Source organism: Calypte anna, chromosome 7 (assembly GCF_003957555.1).
Source record: "Calypte anna isolate BGI_N300 chromosome 7, bCalAnn1_v1.p, whole genome shotgun sequence".
NCBI lineage: Eukaryota > Metazoa > Chordata > Aves > Apodiformes > Trochilidae > Calypte > Calypte anna.
Genome location: NC_044253.1, coordinates 6,279,283 through 6,297,426, shown reverse-complemented (window position 1 = coordinate 6,297,426; position 18,144 = coordinate 6,279,283). Strand labels below are relative to the sequence as shown.

The window sequence follows — 18,144 nt, the reverse complement described above, 5'->3', positions numbered from 1 at the left end:
AAAAAATACTGAATAACAGATTCTTACAAACTGAATATAGAGATCACCAAAATGCCTGAACTTTCAAATATAACTGGTGAACATGGTGACTACCAGCTAAGCTTTCCAGCACCTGTATATTGAGGAAGGTTGTTAAGATTTATACATGAAAATGGGCCAAGGTGAATTTATGTTCAACTTTGCCATTCTGGAGGTTCTGGAAAACCATTGGGTTTTCCCAGTCCAGAGCAGGCTGGTTTAGATGGACATTTAGAGTTACCTGTATGTAGATATGATAAGACCAGATCTTCTTTCAGGGTTATTTATCCTTAGTTACTGTAACAAATTACCAAAGAACCGTGAAACTTCATGTTTTGGTTCCTGATGAGTTGTCAACCTGAGGTATAAATGTAGCTCTTTCACACTCTGGGTTTTCTAAAATGCCTCTGGAAGAAGAGTAATTATTCTTAGCTGATGTTTGGACATGAAAAAGTAGAGGTGTAGGAAATCAAACTACTCTTCTCCTATATGCAAAGTCACTCTGCTGAAAGCAAGAGGGGTGCTTGTGGAATCGAGTGTCAGCACCAGAGTGTGACTGTGACTTTTTGCACAGGCTATCTCTGCAGCTGGAACTGGAATGAATTTAGGGTGTCCCCAAAAGGCTGTCTTCCTCCACACATGTCAGTGGAAAGATATGTAGTGTTTGTTTTCCGTATGGGTGTAAAAGCAATTTAGTGTAGCTGTGTTCATGAAATAAGAAGGTGGGCAGTACACCTGACACCCGTGCCATGGGCACATCTGCACCTGTACCTGAGTGTCTGCTCCTAGTTTGATGGAGGTGACTGTGCACACACTTCCATTTTGTTACACTCAGTACCTGTAGCAGTAGCATTAATGATTTTTTTGGGAATATGTCCCCAGGGAGGGTCTGCACTGCATGTCTGTGGTGATCAGCCTTTGCTGTTACAAGCCAGGCATTCTGCTGGCTGGGGACTGAATAAGAATTATTTTTTTTTTGGGTAACAGCTTTTGCAGCAGGCAGGGAAGATTATACTGGTATCTCTGAGGATAAAGAGTACACTGTGAACATCCAGATTATCTTGGAATATCACAATGAATGGCTTAGTGCTGTGTGTAGCTGGCAAATAATTGCATAATTACTGCTTATGCTTGTGTTAAGAAAATTTATTCCTGGTTAATAATGCTTATCTTTGTGCTAGGCACCTGCCAAACAATTTATAGCCATGCATATGATCTGCAATCGCATTATTTTGTTGCTATTGAAAGTGTTTGGGATTATTCTAATTGCCTCACGTATTTTAAGTGGATGGTGCTCCCAGGTGTTCTTGTCAGCATTCCTTTCTCATCCAAAAAAATTAAAAAGTCCCAAGTCTCAGTGAACTCAGGGGGAACTGATATGTGGAAAGGCTGAAATTATGTCTCAGGTTTAGATCAGTGTAAGTTGATCTTTTTCTAACTTTAGTAATAAATACTGTGTAATTCCATGTTGGAACAGAGCTAGATTGAACCCTCTTAAACCACAGAAATGATGCAGAATGACTGAAGAAACCTCTCATCCCATGGGAACTTGCAGAAGGACCAAGGGGTCCCTTCTCTACTGTGCAATATTTATGGAGTGGGGAGCCAAAACTGGACCATCAGTCTTTTGTCTTGCAGTGTTGGATGCTTTGGAGACTCTGATGTGTCTTGGAGTAACCTGGTGCCTGTCACCTGGAAACATTTGATTCTCATCTGTAGCTCCTGGATAGCTGAGCAGTGGCTGGAGAAAGGGAAAAGCTTCCTGGAGACTTTTTTATCTTCCTAGGCTAAGCAGCAATTAGATGAGGATTTAGCTGATATATTTAATTGACATTGGAAATGAAATTAAGTTTTGAACACTCTGAAATAAGATGTTTATTTGTCAGCTGTAGCATATTTATTTATTTGTAACATTTGGATACTGTATCTAATACTGTGTTTTCAGCAGAAGTGCAGGTTTCTAAAGTAAGTCTGTTGTTTAAATTAGTTTTATTCAATCCTGTCATTAAGATAATTAGCAGTGGATTAGATAATGTAAATGCATTGTAATGATCATTAGAAAATTTTCATGTGGCTTTTTCAAGGCTGGCTGTGTATTCCCAGCCATTACAGATAATGTATGATATCCTCTTTTTCCTGAGCAAGATTCCATGCAAACCAAACAAAATTAAAAGCATGCTTGTGACTAATCCTTCAAATATGCAAAAACAACACCTCGTTATTTAATTTCATGAGAATCTATTAGTGCAGAATATTAATTGGCTAGGGCTCTATTAGGCTGTTGAACAGATCCATATAATCAGTTTTGTGAAAGGAAGATGTTTTTCAGAGCAAAACACACATCTTGAACATATTTAAGCAATTCCATGAATTTAACCATGGCTAGTCTTGGTAAAGTAATTTTTTTAAAATGAAGCTTTATTTTTTTTTTCTCTGTTTTTCCTCCCTATTTGCCAGTTTACAGCAAGCCATGTTGACACACTGGGGAGCTGAGATATACTATAACTAAATTTGATGTGTTGGTGGCCTTCGTAATGTAATTTATTCATGTTTCTGGAGATAGCATATGTTGCCTGTGCAATAATTTTTTATCGTATCTGGACAGAACAGCCCCTGCTCCAAATGGTGTTGTACAAACCCAGATACACAGACAAATTTTTATTGTGCTTTGCTGTGGTGTAAATCAGTGGACTCCATTGAGCTCTGCTGGGGTGGGTGAGATTAGAATCAGTCTCATGGTATCTAATTTATTTCTATTTTTTCTGACTTAATGTAATCTCTGTTCTTGCTCCATGGGGAGCAGCAGCCAGTTATCTTTGTAGTCCTGCCCAAGGAATGAACATATGTGAAACCTCTTGTTTTGGGCAGGAGGCTGCTTCTCCCAGGGATTTATTGCTGTTTACTGACCCTTTGAATGCTGAGATGAAGGCAGTGTGGTGAGCTGATGAGCACTACTGGTGCTTCATTAACAAGCTCAGCATCTTTATCATCTGTTATCAGGGGTTTAAGATGTGTTGTTTTTCCAGCATTCTTTCTGGACCTGGAGAGCTGCCCCACAATTCTGATGAGCATTGTTTGTGCAGCTCTGGACATGCTGGCTTCTCTCCAACATTTCTATCTGAGCATCTGAGTAGTTCCTTTGCTTGTTTTGCATTTTTGGGTGTGAACAGTATTGAAGCCAATGTCACTAATTCCTCCTCTTTCCCTTGACAGAAAGTTGGTGACTCTGTTTTCTGCCTGTCACAGATGGTAACTGCAATGCTGAAGACACTGAGCGAGTTGTTCCTCCTCAGCTCTTCTGTGTGAGGTGAGCAGCCACCTAGACAGGCAAAAATTCATTGCATTACACCTCAGGGATCCATTTTTTCCCCCCAAAACTTCCCTTCTGTGCTTTTTTTATATTGGTGAGGAACGAGGGCCTGTGTGTCCCATTTCTGAAGGATGCTCAAGATTTCTGAGCTTGTGCTTCATGTGAGGCCACTTGTGTTCTGTGTTACGTTATCCAGGTGTTGGGAGTTATATTCTGAAAGAAATCTGAATTCTGAATTAAATTAACCTGGAAGACACCAGCAAAGCAATAAATCTGGTCCCTTGTCTGCATTACTCTGCTGGTCAGCTTGCTGGGTTTTCAGGTCTTACCTGAAATCCTGTTCCTCTGAAACACCAGAATGGATTAAACCAGATAACAGATAAAACATTTTATCTTCCACTATACTTAATCGATATCTGATTATATATAATTGCATTAATTTATCATGATAGAAAGTGTTTCAAAGTAATTTAAATACAGTTTGAAATTACAAGTTTTACTCTATATTCAATATGTGTGATTTTCAGGTTTATCTGCAGTTTCTTATCAAGACTGATGCTGTGTATTATGTATTATGACAATGTTGCTTTTCATAAGGTTAGGAATATAATGGAATTTTCTGGTCTAACCTTCTAATAACTGATAATTTTAATGAAAATCACCAAGATTATGCCAATGAGGATAAGTCTTGAAGACAGGTGTTATCACTCTCCTTAAACTAATATAGATGTTATGGTTTTTGCCTATAAAAGTAGGATTAATCACTAATAAGTACAACAGCGTCAAGAGTTTCAACATGCCATAAATACTTCAGTTATTAAAAAAAAAATTAACATTCCAATTTACATCAGAAACCCACTCTTGTTCAGTGTGGCACATACCATGGATGGGTTTTGTGACTTCAAAACTGTTTCCTCTTGAATGAGGATGAATCCACAATAGCTTGAAATTAATGTAAAATCTTCCTGGATAAGTGGCAGGTTGGTCTACCTTGGGGATGAGAGAGGCAGGGATTTGAGTTATTGGGGTGAATCAGAAGTTCCAAAATGTTATTTTCTTGTATGACTTTCTTAATATGTCTTGTTTTGGAGCTTTTCCACTGTATATAAACAGTGTGAACATTCACTGCAGGGAGCATTTAGAAGTCAGGCTCCTGCTTCTCATGGGAGACCCAGAGAGACATTCCTCCTGCCTTCCAGTGCCACACAGTGATGGTTTTAATGAGCTGTATGGTGTAAAACTGCTCCAGCAACAGGGCTGGATCCTTTCCTGTCACAATCACAACATGACTGGTATTTGTCTGAAGTGTTGGAGAGCCTAATTAAAATGCTTTAGTTGGAGAGAGACCTCTCCAGAGTAACTGGTTGCTGGCTGAGCTCAAAGATCAGGGACTTAAATGCAGGTTCCAGATTCCAGAGGAATGCCAGAGTAATGTGTAAGTTTTCCCTTTCAGGCTGGTTCCTCATGCACTGTTAAGCAGCAGCCCCTGCTTCTCCTGTTGCTTTTGTGCATGGATGTAAAACCCTTCCTTGTCTGGTATTTCAGTTTTCAGGGATCTTAAATTCAGGACATTGAGTTCTGTATTCAGAGCTGAATTTTACACCTGGAATCCATTCTCAGCTTCTGCTCAGTCTGCCTAGAAAATGATAATATTCATGCTGAAGACAAATAGAGAAAAGGCTGCACACATCACAGACCATTATCGAATTGCTCACCATTTATTTGCACTGGTAGATTTCTTTTCGAAAACCTGCTAAAAGCTTTTAGATGCCTGCCTCTCCAGGATGGGCCTGCAGGTCCTCTGGGACCTGGCTTTCTCCTTTCTCTCTCTCTCCCCTCACATTTTTTCCCCTTTCTCTTCAAGTGAAATCTCCATAACAGGCTTTTTCTCAACCAGTCTGGCACACAGGGACTATGAAATGTACAATGGCCATCAGGTTGCTCTTAGGCTGAGCCTCTTGTTTTGGTGTTTTAAGTCATTTAGAAAGCTTTTATTGATTGATTTATTGATTTATTGGTTAATTCTAGGACCAAAGAAGACAAGAGACTGAATTATCTGAATTATGCTTCTACAACAGAACTGGGTTTCTCCTCACTGGGCATGGCAGAGCCTGGGGAAGTCCTTCCTTTTGTTTGTTTTCTTAATGTTACAAACGACTGATCTGGAAGCCAGGAGAGGTCATCAGTTTATCTGGAAAACAGGTAGGAAAAAGATATGTTGGTTTATCTACTAGATAATTCCTGCATTTGAAGGATGCAGTGATTGCTTTTTCTTCATTCTGTTTTAACTCAACAATAACTTAAAAAAATCCAATAATGTCTTCAAATTCTTTTTAATAACTGAAAAATAGGGGGATTTAATTGCTATTTTAAATTACTAATCTTCATGCCTGTTGCAGTTATGTACCAGAGTGACCCTGGAGTGTAATTCTTTACTCCTGAATGCTTTTATCCAGTAGTAAAATTCCTGTTGGATCCTGCTATCATCATCTTAACGTTGCTTCATTTGAAACATTTAATAATTTTCTTTTTGTGTTTGAATGGAAAGGGCACATCAGTGTCTTTCAGGATGAGCTGAGACAGAAGTCCATACTCATGGCTGATCTTATTCATGCTTAACATTTCTTTGGTACATTTAGTGAATTATTTCTGTCCATCAGTCAGACACATGCACTGCTTGAATGCTCAAGATTGGGCACACACAACATTTCAAAAATTTGTGAAGAGACATTTATAACAGTGAGAGGGGGAAGGTAACTAAGAAATGGTGTGATACAAATGCATAACATAAAGAGTGATGCATTGGATGCTAATTTTATAGCACAACACAACAACAAAGGATATTCAGTGAAGTGGAAAGACTGGAAAAATTGGGAAATGTATACTGAAAGTACTTACTGAAAAAAATTGTATGACTGAACCAGGGGTTTCATGTCCAGGATCTCTTTGAGATTTGGCCTTTTGTGTCTGAGCAACTGAGTGACTAAACTTGATGAAAAATGATTTCCCCTTGTTTTTCAGAAAGGTTCTTTGCTGTTTTGGTTGTGTTTTTTTTTTTTAATTGTGGTTCTACAGAAGGTAAGAGACTGAATTAGCTGAATATGGAAACCATAATTCTGGAAGGGCTCCTGTCCTGGTAGCTTCTCATCCTGGCCACTGGGCTGGGGATGTGTTGGTTAAGTACAATCTGATGCTGTATTTCTAAAGACCTATTTTTTTTCTCCACAATGTCATGCATGTAAAATGAAGAGGAATAAACGACAGCATAAACTGTCTTTTTCCACTTCACTGTTAGTTATGTGATTTTTTTTGAACAGGCTTTGAAAGGTAGAGTTGTTTTCTTAAGACAAATTAGACCCTTCAGTGCTGTCTTCTCTTCAGATCTGAAGCGTATTGTAGTGTCGGTCTTCAGGGACGTGCATTGGAAGTCATAAAAAATTAATTTTACTTGATGATTCCAGCTGACAATAAAGAGTTATCGATGCTTCAAAGGCATCTGAGACAGATGTATTTAGAACCAAAAAAGGTTGGAGCACAGGCTTGCATGGATGTGGGCTGCTGAGCTCCCAAGCCCTGTGATGAGCTCCTCGTGCAACAGAAAATTGTCAGTTCTTGGGACTCTCAGAGTGAGTTAGAAATATCTGAGCTCTTGAGAGTTGTTTTAAAAACCTTAAATCCTAATGGTATTTTCATCCACTTTCTCAGTTTAGGTAGTGACTAAAGGAGGAAAATAATTTTGAGTTAATGTTTTCTGGGTGAAAATAACCTGGGAGTTTGTATCACATGAACGAACCTGTTTGTCAAGCAGGATTTCTGACAATCCCAAACTTTTTTTTTTCCCCCCACTAGAGTTAAATATTTTTATATTTGCAAACAACATTTGCATTTTTTTTCATTGGAATATTGTGTTGAAAATCAGATAAAAGTTAAGTCTAAGCCTGAGATACTAGGTTCTAGGTTGAAACAAATAGTACGTTCACAGAAAATATGTTGTTTTGCTAAGAAACAGAGTCTTGTTTGCCAAGGCAGGTCTTTCTCTGCTATAGTAGTGAAGGAGCAGCATTTCTAAATCCTGATTCTTTGTCTTTTGCTTTTGTCCTAAGAAATAACAAAATGAGTTGAGGTTTCAGTAGGTTGAATGGTTATTTTTTTGGAGCAAAAATCTTGTTAAAAAGGAAGTGAAAGTCTTTTGCAGTGTCAAGGCATAGAAAATAAGCTAATGGCTTTCTTTTGATAGTTCTGTTTATATTACAGATTTAATTTGACACATGTGGAAACCCGGATATCAAAATAAAATTGCAGTGACCTTAAAATGAACAGTAAATAGCAGTTTGCTATCGGGGTGGCATATGAGGTGTGCATTTATATCAGTTTTTTTGCATTGTGCTTGAAATGGTTTTTCAGGTACAGTTAACCAGAAAGGTGTGTCTTGCTTTCAGAGTTTACAGGGAAATGTTTTGGGAAGAGAGGGATGGTAACTTGAATGGAGCAGGTGGATCCAGAGAGGAAGAGGGGTTAGAGTAACCTGCTGCTGCATGATGTTAATAATAGAATAGCTTTGAGGTGTAGCTCGTGGAGATCTTGGCCTGATGAGATCTGTGGCTTGTGTTATAATAGTGATTAAAAAAATCAGCCCATAGTTTGAGAATTTCTGTGCTCAGTTAAAAAAAAAAATAAATAAAATCACAGTACAGCGAGCCCAAAATCAAATAGCTTTTAATGTCAGAACTAAGCAAATCCATTCTGAATGTGTTTTTAGGTACTGAAATAAATTTTCCTGGTCCATGGAGAGATCCAGAGTTGCATCCTTAATATGGATGGGAGAGGGGGAAACCATCATACCAGCACTGAAGTTTATAAGTGGGCTTTTTTCAGCTGACTCCTTGGCTGTATCTAATGAAGACTCAGACATTTTCATACCAGGCTTGATGGTCCTGGTAAAGGTGACAGCAGTGGTATTGAAATCATTGTGTTTACAAATAAACCCCAGGCTCTGTATTTCTAAAATTTAAGAACTTGGCAGTGAGAGGTAGGTTGTACATACTCTTCCCTCAGCTAATTGAAGGGCTTTGCATTTTTCTTATTTCTGTCTGAAAGCCATTTATTTTTACCTTTTGGTTTCTAGACGTGATGCATTAATGTCTAAATATCTGAACACTGGATCTTTTGGTTTCAAGACAGTTCTTGTCACATACTTATTTTGTGACCACCAGCCTAAACATGAAAGCAATAATTATACCAATTAAATTACTCAGCAGCCTCAAATAGTGGAATAATTTTCTAACACTTGCTAACTAACAAAGCAGTTCTAGTGATAGAATCTTGAGAAAATTTAATTGGATCTAAATCCTTGTAAATTAATAGTGTTTAATGCAATAACCAATTAGCAATTTGCATATTTCACCATGTTGATTTTTCTCAACTCCTAAATGGTCTTAAAATGTCTGGATTTTCTCTGATGCAAATATGCCTGTGTTTTAGTGATGGCCATTCCAGCTTTTGGAACTGTAGGTAGAATATGAATATATACACATGAATCCACAACATGATTCTAGTTGATTTATTTTTTTGGTGAAACTCTAAAATTTAGTTCTAAAGTCTAAATTAATTTGAAAGTACGTGCAATAAAGGAAATATTTTGGGTGCTTTACAGGAGAAGGGCTGATAATTAGGATTAAAACTGCTGGAAATTGACCTGTTCCCAGGGATGCCCACAGTTGCTACATAGGTACGTTACAGACTCACCATCACTGCTGTCTTCAGCTCCTCCATAAAACCTCCATAAGCCTCAAGAACCACCCATGTGCTATTTCCTAACAGAAATAAAAGGGACAAGAGACATATCCCAGAAAGGTGTCTGTTGTAGCTGAAGCAGTGATGTGGCTTTTTTTAAGTAAGGGAAATGTTTAAAAAGAAACCAGCAAGACAAGAGGGCAGGGTCTCAAGTTGTGCCAGGGGAGGTTTAGGTTGGATTAGAAAGAATTTCTTTACGGAGAGGGTGATCAGACATTGGAATGGGCTGCCCAGGGAAGTAGTGGATTCTCCGTGTCTGGAGATATTTAAAAAGGGCCTGGATGTGGCACTCAGTGCCATGGGCCATACTGCTGCCAGTGCAGCAGTAGTGGACCAAGGGCTGGACTTGATGATCACTGAGGTCCCTTCCAACCCAGCCAATTCTATGATTCTATGATTCAAACCAACCCCCCCATATTTTTCTAGGGTGAAAATATTCTGATTTTTTTAGGAAAACAGTTTTCTAATTTTGGTAAGAAGCTATTTTGCATGTAAGTAATTTTCTGTGTGCTGCAGAAGGGAGGAAGTAGACTATTAGAAACCCAGATGTGATGTCGCAGTGAGTTCTCCATCTGTAACTCTCTCCAAAAAAAAAAAAAAAAAAGAATCAGGTTGGGGATTTAGCCCAGCAGGAGCATGGTCCCTGTTATGAAGGGAAGAGCACTGAAAGTGAGGTATCAGGCTGGGAAATGGCCTTGTAATACAGCTGATCACAGCAGAGAGATATTACCTGAGGAAGGAACCATTAATCTGCTGCTGTTTGTGGCCTTCTGGGAGCTGGGTGGGGTGAGCCAGAAGTTTTCTTGCCCCGGGTGAACACAAAAACCCTTTAGTTCAGAGTTATTACCCAGATTTGAAAGCCTTTCTTAAATTATGGTTAGAAAATGGGTTTTGATCATTAATTTTTTTTTTCTTTTTTTTTTTTTTTTTCCCCTGAAACAATCTGTAATGGAAAGGGTATGGAATCAACTTTTCAGAGAACAATTTCTAATGTGGAGGAACTTTTGAACTGTTGAGAGTGTGGGTGACCCAACTAGGGCTAAGGTGAAAAAGGTCTTTTGTTCTCAGATAATACTGCCATAAAATGCCCTGCCTCAAGATCTTAATTTCAGGAAGGCCTGGTGCTGGTTTGGAAATACCTTTGACCTTGCATCTTAAAGACAAACTTTTACCTACATAAACCAAATGTTTAAAGGAATCCAGATCTTCAAAGGACAATAGACCTCAAACCTTCTGTAAAAACATTCAAAGTTATCTGTGCAACAAGTAGTATTTTTAAAAAGGACTACAAGGTAAAGAATGATAATTGACTCCACATTAAATAGTTTTCTTTTTTTTTTTTTTTTATTTTTTAAATTCACTAAGACAATTCATGAACGATGTGCAAACGTCTCTGTGTGGTATCTGGAAGTTTTAGGATATTTCTTGGGACTGTCTGACACTTCTAAACTTATTTTGAGGCAAATATTCTAATTGCAGGTTGTTCTTAGGCCATCTTGATGGATGGAATTTTAAATATTGAAACTCTACACTGAAAATTCAGCCTTGATTTAATAAAATTTTTAATGATTTGAAGATTGTTCACTATACTGAGATTTTAGGACTGCAGTGGCTCTCTTGAGTTATAAATTCCAATCTTGTCATATCAACAGCAGTAATAAAAAGCCTCTATTGAGTTCCATTCTGTGACTGCTCAGATTGCTGTCATCAACTTGATGACTGAAACATTGTTCTAGAATGATGAGCCCTTATTTATTTTAACTTTCCCTTTTAATTTTATTGATGATCACATCATACTTCTGTAGTTGAGCCAGACTATTCTTTAGGAACAATACCAAAAGAGTTATAAAAATTAATTTAATGGTGAATTAAGGACACCAAACTATTCTGGACCTCTGCTGCTGTGTTGGATAGGTGTGCCCAGCATCCTATTGCCTGTCCACCTGGGTCCTGTCCACTGTAACTTCTGGATTTTTAGTTCATCCACAGGGCTAATAAAAATCTCAGTGTGGGATATGGCTCTGTTGGCCCAGAGAGTCATCCAGTGTTGGAGACATCAGAATTATTTGTGGAGGTTTTGGAAGCATACTGAGAGATGCAGAAATGCTTGAACCTCATGCCCTTTTTCCATATCTGTAAAACCTGGTATGTTCTTATTAGCTCTGCTTTCCTGGAGAGACTTTTGTGTCACCAGTGGGAGGTTTTAGGTGGCACTGCTTAAAGAAAGAATCGCTGGCTTTGGTTTTCCTTCCTAGAAGAACACACTACAGCCAAATAATAAAAGGCAACTGAGATGACACTTAAAATATGTGAAATTTAACACTTGATTTGCTCAGAGATAACAGGCAGGTTCTGGTTCTTCCATGGAGATGGGATGGCTGTAGAGTGAGGGCTCTGCTTGTGAGTTCTGCTGTGAGCTTCTCCAGCACGTGCCTGGTAATTTGTTACTGTTGGACTTGCAAAACTATTTCAATAGTTCTTTTTTGGAAGAGGCTGCACACTTGAACAAATATCTTGGTCTAAGCGGTATCAAATGTTCACTAGGTGATGGTTTAAACTAGATTACACAGGGGATTCACACTAATCTTTTAATGTCCTTCTTCCCTTCCTGAGAATAATAGTTTTTGAGAACAAGGTGCTTTTTTCCTGGTTTTTGTTGGTATTGGGAAAAGTATAAGTTAGGAGTCTTATCCTTTTCTTTCCTCAACAGTTACTATGGGAACAGAGCTGCAGGTCACAGGGGAAAATCTGCAAAAGTGGTTTCTCTTAAACTGTTCATTTAGGAAAAAAAAAAGAAAAGATAGCTTATTACTGGAATTGTGGCACTTTTCATTCAACTTTGTGGGACTGTATTGTTGTACATATTTCACTCATGAAAGAAGCACAGTGAGTGGCAAGAAAAACAGATGGAGAGGTTTTTGTATGTTTTCCTTGGGGTTAATATTTTTTTAATTGAATGCAGCTGTTGGAAGGGTTTCTGTTGTTATGTATAGGCAGAGCATTAAGAATGGGTGATCGCATTTTCAGGCTGTTTCTGTGGAGTTCTGGGTTTAATTATTCTGCTGCCCTTGTTCAGAACCCTACAGGTTTTGGCTTTTTTTTTTTTTTTTTTTTTTTTTTTTTTTTTTTTTAATAATAATAAATTATGGCTTTAGTTATTAGAGTTTCACTTCACTTTTTAATCGAATGATTTCAGTACAGAGGAATAATCACTTCCTCATTCAGCTCTTGTGTAAAGCAGAATTTTTTGTGAAAATACACAGAATTATATTATAAATCTTTAAAATGCATTTGTTGCTTTCAGTATGAAAACAATACAGCTGACTCTTTCTCTAGGGACTTGAGTTTTGGATAGTCTGCCCACTGATACCCTAGATATGCTTTTTTCTTAAAAAATAAAAAAAAATTCAAATCAAAAGACAGGAACAAGAAATAGAGAAGCTGGAAGGGGTGAGAGGTATTTCCTGGTAATCCAGATTATTGGCAATCCTCATGGTTTATTTTAATCACCCTCAACTAATTGCTACATTAAATGGGCATTTCATTATGTTTAGCAGGTTTGAATATATGGACTTCAGTTTGCACAGAGAATTCCTGCTGAGCAGAGTAGGAGTGTGGTGTGTGAATCCAGAGGCAGGATCTGGTGCTTACTTTTGACTGGTGTCCAGCCCTGTGCATACTTCTGGAGTTCCTTCTAGAGACCTTTTAAAAATTATTGGAAAATGTGTCCCCGTGTGCTACTCGCGTGTAGCAGCGATTTGGGATTAGGGAGCTAAATTTGGAAAAGCATGTTAAAAACTCATTACAGAGGCTCTAAATATATTGGTTCTATATGCTGGGGATGAGTTGTAGACAGTTGCTGAAGAATCTCCAGCTTTTGTGTGGCATGTCCTGGAAGGCTAGCCATGAAAAATCACTTTTCAAATGCGAACTTAATAAAAACTTCCCAGCTCTGAATGCTTAAGCCTTACTCCCCGTGCGATTCGTGGTTTCATTTCTTTCTCAGCAGTTGGGTAATGATTATGGCTCCAGATGCTGCAGGAGTGATAAAGAGAGTGATTAATTTCACTTGAAAGGGCATATGTTCAAAGAGGAGCCGGCCCAAAGCCTCAAACACCGAGCCCACATCGCGGCCGTCCAGCATTTGCACAACCTGGGGAAAGTACCAGTAAACCAACATTATTTCTCTGAAGCAGATATATCTTTGCTGCTTGGTTTTGCTTGCTCAGTGATGTGTATTTTTCATTCCCCTTGCTAGATGCCACAGGTTCTGGTTTTAAAAGCTTTTTGTGTCTCTTTATAAAGCAGTGTCTTCAAGTTTTCAAAGACTTGGAGAAAGGGCTGATACCACCAGCACAGCCCAAGTCACTGTGAACAAGTTCAGAGCCGTTTTTGTACCCTACACAGAACAGAGGGGTAATGAAAGGATTTATATTCCCTGGCATAGTAAACAGCAACTTTAAAAGTGTTCCTAAGCTTTATATGCAAGGGTATTTCACATCTTATAACTTGATGAAAAATCCCAATATTTAAAGTATTACATTTGCAGTATACTTAAAATTTTAAATGTGGAGGGTAGGTACTTAAGTAAGTCCTTATCAGGACTTTATACTGTTTAAGCTATTGAGTAGGTCAACAAAAGTCTGGAACAGGGCTTGTGGTGCCAGCCATGTCATTAAATACAGGGCAAGGGGAGATCTGGTGTTCATTCTGTTGCCATCTGAACTTTTGCACTGTTTGTATCCCCTGGGGTTTATTCGATCACCCCTGAGATCCAAAGACCTTTACATTTCAATAGTTTAAAAAGATCCATCTCTGTGTGAGGCATGTTTTACTTCTCTATGCAAGACATTTATAACCATAAATTTTACAAGTTTGAAGCTGCTGAAGACAAAAATAAAGTCAGTACTTATGACATCTTTAAGGTCTTTTCACCTGTTAGTTAGATTTATATCACCCAGTTGCTTTTAAGCAAAATAAGCACTTTTCATCTAGGTTTTGAAAATCTTCACAGTGGAGATACTGGATATAGAAAAATTGTTTCTGTACATTGAATAAATTCTGTGTAAGAGCTTGCATAGTTTTGGGAGTGGCTGTCTGGATGCAGCAAGGAATTAGGAGTTATTACAGACAAGGATTAAAAGGAGGCTGTAATGATGCAACATCAGGAACTTTTCAGAAGTGATTTTATTCAATGTGGTGCACATAAAGCCATGCTTGCATACACTTTGTATTGTCATTCCCTTAATATTCGAGCTTGTGTTAATAAAGTAATGCTGAATTCAAGCAGAAATAAAAATGAATTTCATTGAATTTCTCACAGCTCTGGATGTTAAATGTGTACACTGTATGACTAGAATAAGTAACTTACATAGGCTTTCAATATTTTCAGCTAAACTAATTCAGTACATCTATTTTTCAACTGACATTAAATATTTCATAACCTAAGTATAGCTGTCTGCTGATTTAAGCCATTGTTAATGTGACAATTTGTGATTCTGCAGATGTGTTTTCCCCAGTTCAGCTTTATTCCCTGTCAGCACTGAGCCCCTGAAGTTGTGTCTGTGCTTAACAGGCAGCTGACATGTACTTGTTTGAAGTTGTAGAAATCTGATAATGAGGGTTTATCCAAACTTTAACTGGTATTGATCACACTTTTCTCTTCAGAAAATATCAATCCTCTATTTGCTGCCTTCCTCTGCAAAGCGCTGAGAAAACGTGAATTGCAGAACTGGCTCCAAACATGAAAAAGTGTGCAGAAAACCAACAACAAAAAAAGAAAACTGAGTATATCCTTGTATGTGTAGGACTGAGATGAAAGGTTGTGCAGCCACTCTGAGTGCTCAGTATCTCTCTTTAGTGGCAGTCCCTTTGTTCTGTGTTTATGCATTATTTTTTTGCTTGCATTTAAATGCTGAGTGTAATTGGTTTGCCATCCAACCAAGGCCACTGATGCACTGGCAGAAATAAAAACGTGGCTGCAATGGTTTGAAGTCTTGGAGAAGGATCAAATGAGAGACAGGGAAGGCAGAGTAAGTGATGACAGTCATGTTATTGTGCCCTAAGGGTCCTGCAAAGTGCAGTACTTAAAACCCAATTTTTGCTTTGTAGATAAGTGAGCGTGTCTCAGTTAAGTCAATATACGTGTGCAATAGATGATAAAGCTTGGTATTACACACCTTTGTGTAAATATCCTTTGATATTTTTCATACTTACTGCTTTAAAAGTAACATTATATTTGTGTTTGGAACACTCTAAAGTACTTAGGGCTTTTTGTTATGAGCTTACAAACATGTAGCTTGGTTTAGTAATGGGAGCTCAGGCAACCCGAAATTGTCACTCTCATGGTGGGTATTTATTGATGGCTAAGTGACTACTGACTTTGCTAGGACTCTCTCCAAAAAAGTAGGGAGTGACACCAGGGGATAAGAAATGAAGGAAAATGAAAAGCAGGTGAGAAAATGGAATTCTCTGCAGCTACATTTAAATACTTAAGGCTGCTGTTTTGAATAAAACCAAAGGTAAACAACAACCAAACAAAATCCTTCTTTGCCTATAGATATTTTAAAGTTTTAATGTACTGCAATATTAAAAACATAATTGAATTTTACTTATTTATTTCTTCAGTGTGATCTCCTTGTCCTAGATGGATTTTTTTTTTTTTAATAGATGAGCCAGCTTTCAGAGTCCTCAAAATGATTTAATTATTATAGCCTACAGGGCATCAAATCCCATTTAAGGTATTTTGGTACAGTTTATGGAATAAACCAGCGAACAGATGCTGAGGATGGAAAGTTGCTGGTACTCAGATCTACTAGATGGTTCTGCAGGCAGAAGATTCCCCATAGACCTTAACTGAAAGGTCAGGAGATAACCTTAGTATGTGCCATTTAATACAAAATAATTGGAATAAATATATTGTAACTATATGTCTGTGTGTGTCAGGAACTAAAGGAATGGTAAACTCACAGTGTTCTGAATATATTACCAAATAAAACTATGCAGCATTCAATAAAGCAATTACATAAAAAACATTACAGTCAACTTCACTTCCAATATTAGCAGTGATAATCAATCATTTTCAATCCAAGGGATGCTCTAATCGCTTTTTGTTGCTACTTTGAAAGGTTATATTACTCAGTTATCTTGCAACTGAGCAACCTTTTCGTGTTTGCTTCATGTAGGATTTTATAAATGTTCTTCCTTCTCATCTCAGTATTTTGTTATTGGCTGTTTTGTGGGAGTTTAAAAATTCCCCTAACCTTTTCTCATCCCAATATAACTTCTTACAGTTCTTAAACGTTTTTGGAGTAGAAGACCTAATTGTCACGAGCAACAGAGGAATTTTAAAATCTTATGTCCATAAAATCTCCTTTTTGCTGCTTGTGCTGGTGTGGCAACTTCTCTTTGTGCTGGGCTAAGCATCCTACGTGAGTAAGCTCATTCAGCTTCATCCAGGGCTTGTTCCTGTGCAGTTCCTTCCTTTGGCACACCTTATTTTGTCAGTCTGAGCTTCTCACAGGCTGATCTTCAGCCTAAGAAGATCCTTGTGGCCTGCAGTGGATTCTCTGCCCTGCTCAGTTCACAGGTGTGTGGGCAGCATGCTGGGGGCTCTGCTACCCATCACTGCTGCCAGATAATGGTTGGTACCAGGTAGTTAGCCCTGGTTAATTCCTTCATCAGCTGATCTGGCAAATGGTTAAGGGCAATTGTATTATCAACATCAAGGTATTTCTGGTTAGGTTACTTTAAGATAAGCACGTGAGAAAGTGGGAAAAAGAAGATTTGCATTAAGATTCTCTACTGCTTCACCTCTCAAGGACAACTGGTAGACAGAAGGTTGATTGCTAAAGTCACAGACTTGATTCAGTTTTTTTCTAGAAGTGTAAGTTTTATAGCCTCTAATTTTTATTTTTTTTTCTTTTTTTCCTGTGGCTGAAAAGATACTTTGTGAAAGATCCTTGTTTTCATCTGTTCTGGAACCAGTTCTAGCCAATCCTTTTTATCTGTCACAGTGACATCTAGACAATATTAATCACAATTCAAATTTACTGAATTTTTAGCAAAGGATACTCCTTTTCTTAGATATGAACCTTGCTTATTATTAATTTAATTGCTCTATCCTGGATGATGCCTGCTAGCCCATAAATTTGCTCCTCTGTTGACTGTTTAGCCAATTTGGCATGAAGGAGAGATAAAAGGTCCATAACATTTCAGGTTTTTTGTTTGTTTTTTTCCCCATATATGCAGCACCCGAAGCATCTGGGAAATATTAGCTTAATAATATATTTTCAGAGATTTCTTTCTTTTTATGCCTTAGATGGTATTGATAAAGTTAGTTGTCAGTTCATGTATTGTTGATGGATTTTATTTATTTATTTAAATCCTGACAGTTTCTTCATGACTTCTTGTCTGAAGAAACATTTTAATGCCAGTAACTGTTCTGGTATCCTATGGACACACACATATGTTCTGCACTGCTTATCTTTGGGTAACTATTAGTGTGTGGAAGATCCATATGCCTGAATGAATTTCTGTTGTGATTTTTAAAAATTTTTATTTTTACTGCTTATCAACATAAATCTGTTCAGCCTGACTTCTGTTGTCTTTATGCACTGGCAGCTGCAAGAAGGTGGCATAGAGTGGTACAAGAAACTGGTGATTGCTAATGCCATGAATTATCCTGACTGTTTTTTAAACTAGTTTGATAAATGCCACATGTAAAATTTCATAACTTTCTCATCAACCCTTTTACAGTCTCTCTGGAGACTCTGTTGATAAACTTTCCCTTAAGCATACATAGAAATTAAATGTGGGAACCTGTGGCTAAAAGAAAGTGCTCCAAGGCAATGATTCACCAGGATGAAAAATCAATAAGAGTTTCATTAAGGAAGGGAAGAAACTTCAGACAGGCTCTTTGCTTTGCTTTCCTATGGAAAGCAGAGGGAGAAACCATTGATCATTTTATTCAGCTTTATTCTTTGAAACAGGAATCACAATGGTGATGTGGGTATTTTGCAGCA

The 18,144-nt window shown here is 37.8% G+C and overlaps 1 protein-coding gene across 1 annotated transcript in view; it reads left to right on the top strand.

Annotated features, from left to right (window-relative positions):
- Positions 1–5,391: 5,391 nt before the first annotated feature.
- Positions 5,392–18,144, top strand: part of THSD7B (thrombospondin type 1 domain containing 7B) — a 271,583-nt gene continuing 258,830 nt past the window's right edge. Inside the window, exon 1 of the mRNA XM_030454359.1 lies at positions 5,392–5,530. Within this exon, the coding sequence (XP_030310219.1) occupies positions 5,392–5,530 (139 nt within the window). The remainder of the gene's footprint in view (positions 5,531–18,144) is intronic.